This window comes from Calonectris borealis, chromosome 11 (genome assembly GCF_964195595.1).
Source record: "Calonectris borealis chromosome 11, bCalBor7.hap1.2, whole genome shotgun sequence".
NCBI lineage: Eukaryota > Metazoa > Chordata > Aves > Procellariiformes > Procellariidae > Calonectris > Calonectris borealis.
The window spans coordinates 22927860-22939619 of record NC_134322.1 but is presented as its reverse complement, the minus strand read 5'-3'; the positions used below and the strand labels follow the sequence as shown (position 1 = coordinate 22939619).

The window sequence follows — 11760 nt, the reverse complement described above, 5'->3', positions numbered from 1 at the left end:
TTAACTCAGTGAGATGTGTTTGAGTTACTGCTTAAACTGTTTTCCTGGTGGGCACTGGTCTGCGGTGTAGTTGAGTGTTGTTTCTTTGCTTATTCTTGGCCACAGTTAAAATGTTGCTCATTTGTGATTGATTATCCTCTTTTTTTAATATTTCAGCTGATCTGGATATCAGATTTTAATTTCTGCATCTGCAGGTATCTCTTCATTTTTTACCAGTTCTGGATCTGCTAAGTTTTCCTGAAATCTGGTTCAGTAACATTCTGTTTTTGTAAGCCATATTATATATTGATTTTTTTTATATAGCTGGTTCATCGATGGTACTAATAAGATGTGTTTGGTTGATGTTTTTGATGGTTTTTACAATTTTTAAATGCTTGTCTTGAAAAAATAATTGAGGCTTGAAAAATCAATTATAGAGGACAGTGGTAGGTGTACATGACCACCATAGGGGTGTGTGTGTATATATATAACTTTAATATAAGTTGTGTGTACGGATAAAGTTTTTTTTTTATATATATATATATGAGGGGTATATGTAAATACAAATTAAAAATAATTAAAAGGCATGGAGTACATGACTTAATGATTTGTCGCTTAAAATTCACCAAGGTAGTTTATGCAGACTTCTAGGTGGGTGCTACTATATTATGACTATAAACGTTCTACTTTAGAGTATCTTTGCCAAAGATCCTATCACCGGACAGAAATTCATGTTCACATGATGGTGCGGTGGTACCCCACGACCACGTACATACGCTGTAGAGTATCTGTACAAGGGGATGGTAGGGCTGTTCAATACGAATACCTGTTCTCTTGTCTTTCTGGACAGTGCTCTTACTGAGCAGTGCAGCAATATAAAAATTAAGCATGAAAAATATTGCTGCTTCTTCCCGTGTGGTCGAGACGCACTGGTTGTAATAGTAAAGCTGCCTTTTCCTCTATTTTCTTTGCCGATTGAGTGTTTTCTCTGAGCGACGTTTCGTGTGCGGCAAGCTCTTCCCACCTGCGTGATCTGCTGGTGCAGGTTGTGACCACGGGCTTCAATCTGCGAGTGGGCGCACTTGGACACGTGTGGATGTTACTGGGGTAGATACTTTTTGCCTCTTTTCTCCATTTTGTTGGAAGACAACTCGAAGAAGGAACCTTGTGATTTAAATATTTCCCAAGGGGTTGAAACCAAGCAACCTTCTAATCCTCTCTTTGTCTTGTGTAAAGTGCCTTGCTTATTCTTCTGTAGTTCAGGTAGTGTTGAGTGTGTGATTTTTCTCTCTTGCTAGAGAAATGAATTTAACTCTAATTACAGTAGCTTTTCCTCAGTGACCATCAAATGCTCTACCTCAGTTAGGCTCTTCAAACAGGAACAGTCAACCCTCAATTTAAAAATAAACAGAGGGCTGGATAGGGGAGTGAAAACATGGAGAACTTGGACTACGCAGAATCTGGTGAAGGCTTTGCGTGGTGTTCAGTTAGCGTGGACGCTCTGATGCTGTGCGGTGGTCAGCAGAGAGACTCTGTGTCAGAGGATTGTGTTTCACTGACTGGAACACAGATGGGCATCTCTTAAGGTTTTTATCTTCAGACTATACAGTTTCTAAACAAATGGGTGATGCTGCTGGTTATCTGTTATTAACTCCAGTTCCCTGATGCGTTATTTCTCTTGGTGGTGCCGTAGCTGGAATGGGCTGTGCTTTTCCGTGGCACTCGAGGGCACATGCTGCACCGCTGTCCCTTCCCATGTGACCGATTACGTGCCCGTCATCTGGCTGTATACCTTTCAGCTAAAAAGTCGCTATTTTGAACTCTATGGTTTGTCAGCTTGCTTTTACAAGAGTAGTGTTACGACTTAAATTTGTGAAGGGTCGGTTTTATCGCTACTTAATTTACCCATGTAACGAACTCTGCCGCAAATGTTGAATTTTATGGGATAGAAAAAGTGGTATAAATATGTTTTTAAAATGTGATTCATTGCAGCATGTTTATAGTAGTGTTTGTTATGTGCATCTTTTCCTTACCTTTCTACTGTTCTCATTTTTTCACCAGTATCCTGAAAGATGAATAAAATCCTCATTTATAAATTGTTAAGATTATTGTATTTTTATATATATTGTAGACCAATAGTGGGATTGGACAGTCCTTTACTAGCGTAGGAAACCAGAAGAGTGGAACGGGCTGTACAATTAGCTACGCTGAGTGTACAGAATTAACTGGTTCTTTTAATCTTTCAGCATCAGTCCCCTAAATTAGGGACCCTCAAATTGAATGCTGAAACTTGTATTCTTTTGCCCCCTCCCCTTCCCTCTTCCCTCTCAGCAGTTCAGGGGTGCCAGCAGAGGTTGCTGGTACTTTTTCTCTGAGAGCTATTGAGCTAAAGAACAAAACCCACTTCTGGCTGCGGAAGTCCCTCAGTCGCAAGTGGCAAGATGCTCAGAGGCTGAATTTGGGAAAGTTTTGCCGCATGTTTGTTCTGTTCTTAGGTGCTCCCTAGCATCTGCTGTCGACTGTGCTGTGACAAGGCACTGAGTTAAAAGGATTCTTTTTGCTCTGATCTGATGCGGCTGTTCTTGTGTTTCCAGGTCCTCTTAGATAGGCTTTGCTTGATCTAGCATTAAAGTTATTTGTTAAGAATTTTTTCCTCTTTTATGAAACACGACAGAGGTCTCTCTCTTTAGAAAGACACTGGAAATGATGTTCAGCAACTTTCAGTTTGGTTCTTGCTTGCATCTTTTTTTTTTAACGTTCAACTCTTTTTTCACTTTAAGCTTCCCATAGAAACCTGGTTTTTTCTTTTCTTCCTCGTGTATCTTCCTGTATGCTATTTTTGACCATTGCCTGTGATTGGAGCACCCCTGACTTCATAACCGCGTTCCCCCTTGCCCTTCACACTCCTCCTGCAAGCATCCTTTGTAATCTCTGTAATCACCCTGAAGCAGTGAATTGAATAGGTGGGCTGGAGGAAATCCACAGTTCGCTCACTGAAGTGCAACTCTTGTCTCACTTAAAGCACATCTTTAAATGAATTTGCTACATCGAATATGTTCTGTTGGGTGCCCCGTAACCTTGTTGGCGTCTGAGAAACAGTAATATTACTTTACCCTTCATGCAGACTTCTTGGATACCGCAGTGTGTTTACTACTTGGAAAATATTTAAGTAATTGGTTTCAGCAAATAATTCTCTTGTGATGTGTGGGGATTTTTTTCTGTATTTATATGCTAAACCATTTTTGAAGTACCTGTCTGGCAAAAAAAAAAAAAAAAGACTGAGGCAAAGAATCTGCTCCCTGATTATCTGGGCTTGCTTTGCAAACCAACAGGGAATCTCCACAGGGAGCTAAACCGCTTGTCTAGCCCTTGTGAGGGTTTGGGCAAACCGGTTACTCGAGTCTGAGCACCCGGAGCCCTGGGTGAGCGTTGGGTGGTTTGACCGAAGCCCAGACAGGGCGTAAGGAGGATAAGATGGAGGAATCTTTTGGTAGATGCTTAGCATCTTGCCTGCATTATGTGCAATATGTATTTCAAATCTTACAAATGGGTTTTCTGTTTTTAACCTTTGAAAGCCACTGTTTGTTTTTGCTGTTGCACATATCTGAAGAGATAAATTATGTGCCTAAGTGCCCAGAAGACTGGAACTCTAGGAAAGGAAATCCATTACTCCAGAAAAAATGGAAATTCCTCTTCACCTGCTATAACAAATGTAGTATTGTCAGTAGCTAACATATGGTAGCTATTTCTGTGGAAAAGTCAAAGTACTATTGTTCACGATGATGAACAGAAATAAATTTTCTTCCTTTTGTAGGTGTCTTTACAGTGCCCTCTAGTAATCTTTTGTAGAAATGCTAGATGTATCTTTTCTCAGACCAATTTGATAAAGTAATGAAAATGGTCACTGGAAGAAATTAAAAAAAAAAAAAAAAAATTGAACTCTGGTCCCCTGTAACTGATGGGCTTTCCAAAGGACGCACTGCTAATATTAAAAATAAATAAAAATTGCTTGCCATTCTTTTCTTTTTCGTACTTGATCAGGAAGAATATGAAAACTATAAGCACTCTGAAGTCAGATTACTGTAAAAGCTACCAGAGCTGACAACTGTAAATTGGGTACTCCAGTAATGGGGTTTCAACCAGGGCTGTGAAGGTACACGCAAAGAAACTAATTTTATCTTTTTGCTTGAAGAATGAGGAAGAAAATTGCAGGGGAATAAGAGCCATACAAAGCATTCAAAAATGAGCTGGAATGGACAAAAAAAAATTTCCTGGCATACTGTTAATTTAATATGAAGGGTAATCACTTGGGCTTATTTTGACAGATGAGAAAAGAGAACTTTGACATCGGATGAAGGCTTTGTTAGGGGGTAGAGTGCACATCGGTTCTCGTACTGCTTGCTACCCTGATGACAGTCATCACCCTGAAAGCACCTTAGCTCTGCTGTTAGATCATATATTGAACAACTAATCCCAAAAGATTTTGATTAAGGTAACTTCTGTGCCTGGAGTTTAAGTCAAAAAGGGTTTGCCGTATTCTCGTTTTTGCTTATTTCTGTCATTAAAAGCAATAGAAAGGGGATATCATATGCAAGAATGTTTTGACCTTTGTATCAAGTAAAACACGGTACCATTTTTAAATCCTATGCAAGCTTAAAGGGATGTGTCAGTTAGAGATGGGGCATTTGAATGAAAAATGATAGTTTTCTGAAACAAGAGAAATGGCTTTGGTGATTCCACAAAAAAAGGAAAAGGTTGATGAAATCCGTTAAGCTCTCCCTCTGAAATGGTTATGAAAAGAAAATTTGCAGTTAGCATATTCAGAGTATAGTTCCTTCATTGGCTTAACTCGAATATATGGCATTAGATGGTCTGACTTGCTTCTCCTTTGATTATAAAAGCAAAATCTCTTTGAAAGGATGTTCCTTGCAGGTGAGAGGTTTGTGGGACTCCGTTCCTAGAAGTGAGTTCTATAAAACCCAAGGGTTGTTTTTAAGCAACTTGAAAGAAATCCAAATTTTTGGTCTTAGTGGTTGTAAAGGATTCTTTTTCCTTGCACACCGGGAGGAATAAAAAGTCCAATAGAACTTGTTTTTGAAGCACAGCTGGTTGACACTTTTCTAGGTTTGAATATACGTTTAAGGCAGATCAGTAAAACCTTGTCAGAAGGTAACGGTCTAACAGCAGAAGTCCAGACCAGACGAGAGAAACATCTCCTTGGTGGGGATTTCTTTCTGGAGAAGTCGCGCAAGCGTACCACGAGAAATGGTTATAGCGAATTGTGCTTTAGGGGAAACTGCTGCGAGAGGAGTTCGTGCCATCTTTTCTACTTCAGTTTTCCAAGCTTAATGGAACTGCAGCCCCTTAGTAAAGGGGCGTAAGGATTGTGACTCGGCGTGGCAGCGCTTGTTAGCTGGCTGTTCAAGGGAGTCGTTGACACAGAACTTCTGACAATTAAAAGCAGCAACACTGTAAATAGGAAAGTTGCTTTCATGCATTCAAAATTCAGGTAAACATTTCTAACTCCCTAGCGGTGTTAGAAGGGCCATGCAACTGAACACTGGACGTAAATGCATCTCCTAAGACGTTTGGTATTTGAGATTACAATCTGTGTTTGGATTTTGCAGTTGGTCATTATCTTGTTTTCCTTCCCATTATTTAATAATATATGAGGAGATGGTATCACTTACAGAAAGAGTGGTTAGAGTAAATGCATGGATGCTTACTTTTCAGTGTTTTACTGCAGGCACACTGTACACTATTTGGATACTTTTTTCTTAATTCTATTGCTGCATACTTTTTTTTTAATGGGCGAATTTTTTTAATATGATTTCATGCTTGAGGTCTGTCAGGAGGGTCAGTTAAGATTAAGCCAACAATAATTTGTTATTAACAAGTGTTAGTAACTGGAAGTGTAGACAAAGCTGTAAAAGCATCATTGCAAAATGTAGTTTGCTTTGCTTGAAATTGTTCTTTGTTTATTGACTGTGCTGTCTGAAAGGGAAGGATACTCCTAAGTTACCAAAAGCAAAGTCTTGAAACATATATTATTTCTTTCTACGTTACAGTAATTCCTATGATAATGATGAGTATCTTGACTTTTATGTTCTTGTTAGTACATGGTGTCAAAAACCTTCTCAACTCAGTAACATTAAACCATTAGAGAATAATATGCAAAAATACTTAGCTTTTTCACAGCTTCATATTTCTAGATGGATGCTTTTTGAAAAACACGGGAGCAAAAAGGCAGAGCGGAGTTTCTTATAAATAGAAGCTGCCATCTGTGTGCTGATGGCAGCCTGCAGGTAGGCTTGTTGGTATTGATAGGTGCTCTTCGCAATGGACCATAAAGAATAAGTTTATTGAGGAGAACGATTGAGGGTACAGGTTTTCTGGTGGTATTCTAGGCTGTTAACATTGGCTCAGTGTTGTCTGCTTGGCCTGTATTGAAAGAAGGCACCTGCGCACAGGATTGACACAACTGAAGAGAAGAGAAGGACGAAAGCATCTGGCTTTATGCCGTTCTCTTTCAGGAGAGTTTGCTTGAACAAGCTGTTTTCTTCCTGTCTTTCTGCAGCACAGAATAAGCCCTTTTTAGTAAAGGGGAAAAGGGGTTCTGTATGGGTTGTTTCCCCGTATCGCAAAGAAAAGGATGTGTCTCCCTTATGGATCTCAGAACATAGCCCCTTCCCTTATAGACCAGAGCGAATCTGAGGCACCACATCATTCTTCAAACATCGTTGCTAGCCCACTATGCTTAATGATGCTGGGGCGAAGATGAGTTACTCTTTTTGATGGATATCTTTGTTATAGTGTATTAAATCATAAAAAGAGGAAATCTGCTGTGCTGAAGGAGAAAGGAATCTAGTAAGTCTGGGAAAGTCTAGATTTATACACGGCATTACTTATCTTACAATGTTACATCACTTGCTCTCCTAGGTTCTGCTGTCAGCCTACCACTGGAATTATTAAAGTACCAGCAGGATTTATATTGTACATCTGCAGTCAGGGGTAGCTCTTACACGTTCTCCTTTTTTTTCCTTGATGCTTAAGTGCAATATCATTTTTGTCTCATAATTTATGTTTTGTAGAGTCTCTGCAAAGAGAGAAATGAAATGGTGTTTAGAGAATGCAGTTTAGAGAATTTGGCCTTGGTTTTTCAGTAGGAATGAACTTGCCAACCACCATGTATATGATGGGGCTTTGGATGTGCTTTTTGAAAAAAAAAATATCGTAAAACATATTTGGTTGGCTGATGTATATTGCCATCATATGCACTTTAATTTGGTCAGGTGGTCTATATTCTGCCATAAGGGAAAAATGTAATACTAAGCATAAAACCTATCTTTGCCTAAACATTTGTTCCGCTGTGGTATATTATAATGTCTTATATAAGTATTGCTTATTGGGCAGTACAGAATGTTTCCAATGTTGTCAAGGAAATAAATATTAGCAGGTTGGTAATTTTTTTACATTTTATTTAGAGATTAACGTATGTAAGCAATTTATCCATATAGATAATGCGCTCCTTAGCAATGAATATTTTAACAAAACCACAAAACAAGTTCATTGTGAGCTCTTGCTGGCAGCTTGCAAAGAATAGTGTTTGTAACCTCTTTAATTAAAATACGTTTGGCTAATTCTTAAAGACAGCTTTTTTTGATGATCTAGGTTAGGAAAGGCATGACATACTGTTTTTAGGATTACAAGGGCCATTGGGAATGTTAATTAAATTCTGGTGAAAAGCCTTTTAAAAGTTCAATCCTGCAGCAAGAGAGCTGGATCTTTTATCATTGACTCGCACTACATAAAAAGGGGCTTTATAATAGTTCCTGCCAGTCTGATGAGGATTTTGTCAAATGCTTCTGGTTTTAAACGTCAATTTTCAAGAGTGTTATATGTGTACTTTTAAATTACTTCGGAGTCTAACTTGAAAGGACAAGTATCTCCCCCCCGCAATTGACACATCTTTCCTCAACATGTGCAAGTAAGTAATCGTTCTTCATCAAAGCCCCGCATGACTCCTTCCAGCGACTGAATCCTTGTGTGCTACTACTCTAAAGTCAGGTACTTTTGATGAAAGATCTGTTTGGTTGCCTTCACTTATCATTCTGTTTGGAAAAAATGGTTCTGAAATTATACCTGTGCTTCACATTTTCTTTCTGGATGGTTATTGCATTTGGTCCTTGTAACATGGAACGCGGTTTCCTTCCAGTCGTTATGTGAAATGTGGTATTAAAGTCCTCTGCTTTGAATGCAGTTGACAGTCGTTGTCAGGAGTACATCACTGCCAAATAGTTCTGGTGGCAGCAGTGGATTAAAGTTGAATCTACAGCACTGGTAGCAGGGCAGCCTTCTGACACGTACTGCCATGCACAGTTTGAGGTAATTTATATGTACTAAGTAGAACTGAGATCAGAGTGGTTTTGTCTTATGTTATTTTCCTGAACGCCGTAATTTCTGAAAAGCTTGTGTCAGGCAGTTGTTAAAGCACACATTTAAATGATTTAAGTTTGATATCGGAATGCTTATGTCTTTCAGAAATTAACTGAATAACGAAGGGAAGCTTCTTCCCACTTGAGCTTTGCATTTACTATTCTAGACGTTTCCTCACCTGAAGCCTTGTTAAAGATGTGCCACTGCACAAAATGTGATGCAGCTAGCAGAACGTACAAAAAGCCAAAAGAAGTCCTTGTGTAGGCATGGTAGCAGTAAAAAGAAGGCTAAAGGAAGCCTTGGATTTCTTTGTTCCACTGAGGTGTACTGCCCTTTGAAAATGCAGCATTTGGAAAGAGCGATTGAGCTCTTCTGTCTTACCTAGCTGCTTTCAGATTTCCTGTAGCTGGAGAGTGTTGTATTAAAAGTTCCTTCTTTCGAGTTTAAAAGCCTTTTCATGGTCTTTGGGGACACATGCTATAAGGAGAGGTTCAGGCAGATTCATCTTAACTTTGTGAACTCGGTGCCATATCTCAAATGTGCTTTCTCTGGCCCTTTTCCAGTGAGAGGAGTTGCGTGCTTATGGTCCTTCGTCCTGATACTGAGAGGATGGGAGATCAGCTAGGCTTAGCAAAGGGCAGGCTAAAAGTACTTCATTGTTAAATGTTTTCAAATCAGTTCTGGGTGATGAGTTTTACTTTGGCTGAAACAATTTTAGAACTGTTGGTTAATTTTGAGAATTTGAGTAGAGATGAGGTACAAGGAGGACTAGAAAAACCCGAAATATTTTAAATGGGAAGAGAGGAGGAGCTAGGGATGTATAAATGCAGTCAGCTTGGCTTTGCTTCCTGGAAAAATTGAGGGGTGAGTGAACAACCTTTTTTTTTTTCCTAACTTCTTCTGGAAGGTAATGTGGGTAGGAGGGTTACTTGATATGGAATTGTCAAGGAAATATTTTTCAGACCATTCTAATTTCCTTAGTAGTTAAAGTTTCATAGAAACAAATAACTTCCCTTATTCTTTCCTCAACCACTACCATCCCATTACACTCTTGTAAGGAAATAGGGAAATATGGTCTTAACTGACATAGGATGGCTGTGAAAAGGGGTGGGTAAGTGTTGAGAGAAGAAGTAAAGACGATGATATTGAAGGCTGCTTTGTGTGGGATTTTGCACTTGTGTATTCTGAGTAAACTTCTATTAGATGTCACAGCCTGGATGACAGAGTAAGCTAATTTGTTAAATTTTCACACGACTTAAAGCTGCAAGAGGGAGGACAAGGTTAGAGTTCAAAATTGGTAAACTTTTTTGGAAGGAGGAAGAATTTGGAGGAGCCAAGTGAAAGTTAATACAGTTAGGCAGGGGTAATCAGCTAGTCAAACATTAAATGGAAAAGAACAAGCCTCACGGCAGTTTCCGAGAAAAGGATCTAGGGATTACGGTAGTGAAGGGATTACAGATCGATGTAGTCGGTAGTGTTATGCTTCTGCGCTAAAACCTAATGCCTCTGTGTTGGGAGGGATGAAGAAGGGAGTTGTAGAGCCTTCACAACCTGTGAAATGGCACTGTACCTGCACCTGACACTGCTCTTGTCTCTGCTGGGGATCTCCATCACGTTTGGGGCACAGCACTTGGGGAAGAACGTGGGCTGGTTGGAGAGGATTCAGAGTTAATTATCAGAGCCCTACTATCTACCCTAGTACTAGGTTTTCTACCTAGTACTAAACTAGAAATGCTAAGCCTAATACTAAACTAGAAATGCTAAGCCTAAAGAAGAGGCTAGAGAAGGATTTAAGTCCTCAGATATGTAGAAGACTGTAGAGAAGGATGAATAGCCTGTTCTCCATGCCTACAGTGGCAAAAAGAAATGTGCTTAAATCATAGCAATACTGCTTGATAGTCTTAATAATAGAGAGTGTGAAGCACTGGAACTGAACGCCTATAGGAAATGCCGGGTCCCTACCACTGGTCTTCAAGAGCAGATCTGGGGAGGGGGGGTGGAAATTTCTGTTGGGAATGAGCAAGATTTAACTGTTCCTGTTTCTGAGCTTAATTATTTAAGTTTCTTGGGCCAACATTAACACAAATCAAGACACTGATGTGTACATACCTATGTATGTACCCCCCTAACCCCCCCAAGATAAGTACATGGAAGGAGGAAGGACTCCCTCCACAAAATACACCAATTCAGTCTTTAATAATGTGGTGTCATTTAACTGAATAATCAATAGGTTGATGGAATGGGAGAAATGGCTTGTTGACAGAAATTGAAGTTTATTAAGGTCTTGTATGCACAAAGCTGCCTCATGCTGAATCCAGGCTCCGAGGTATGGACTCTGCTGGCTAGCGGGGTGCAGCCCACCAGCACTTCTCCGGAGTGCCCCGACTCTACGTTGCAAAACCTTTCTGAGACTGCGGGCTAGAAAGGTCTCAATTCTAGTTTACCTTCCTTCAAGCTGGGACATAGTTATTTACCAACCCTTTTATGTTTTTTTTATCCACTGCTTTCTGTGCAGGGCTGGGGTGGTACCCCGAGTTGAAGCAGGCTGTGCTGTGTCTTCACAGGGCTCTTGGCAAGAGCTTTTTTTACGTTGCCTCTGAAACCTGGCTGAGAATCTACTTCCCATTCCTTCTGAAAGTCTCTAACCCCTTCTGTGTTGCTGTTTCCTCTTGGCATGCTCTCTCTTGACATCCTCTGCTCTATATTCTGCGATGTTATTTCTTTGGGCAGCTTGTTGCTTCCACGATAAGAACAACCTTATCCCATGGATGGATTTGATCTGCTCCAGTCTGCACCAAAGCCAGACAAGGCAAACAAGAAGCCGGCCTCCCCTTTTCACGGGTTTCCTACGTTTTATTTGAAAAGCCAGAGAAAAAGGGCAGAGAAAAACAAAAGTCAAGAGTGCTTGTATTTCTTCTGGTAGGGGTCTGGATCTATATTGGCAAAACTTACAGAAACTTGTAAATGAGGGAAAAAAGGCTGATAGCTCAGGTCGAATGCTTTCTCTTGGAAAACCCAGGGAAAATAAAGCTGAATCTTTGATTTTTAAGAAAGACCTTTCGGCTTCTGGAGCAATGGAAGAAATTATAGTGACAAACAGGTTAAAATATTTTCTGCTGCTCATGACTCTTGTTTCTTTTTTGCCATTTGGTATATTAGAGCTGAAACTCGGTACTCTGCACAAGAGAATCAAGTACACCTGCACATAGGTGTGATTATTCAAACTGAAGTAACATAAGCAGCACCTAGAAATTTTGTAATTTGTTCTGGGTTTTTTTTGTTGTGTGTGGGTTTTTTATTTTCTTTTTCTTTTTTTTTTTTTTTTTTAAATCCTCAGGAAAAACA

General features: G+C 39.7%; 1 protein-coding gene across 1 annotated transcript in view; it reads left to right on the top strand.

The window, feature by feature from the left end:
- The first annotated feature begins 9801 nt into the window (after positions 1 to 9801).
- Positions 9802 to 11760, top strand: part of NEO1 (neogenin 1) — a 153416-nt gene continuing 151457 nt past the window's right edge. The window contains exon 1 of the mRNA XM_075159565.1: positions 9802 to 9886. Coding sequence (XP_075015666.1) covers positions 9802 to 9886 — 85 coding nt within the window. The remainder of the gene's footprint in view (positions 9887 to 11760) is intronic.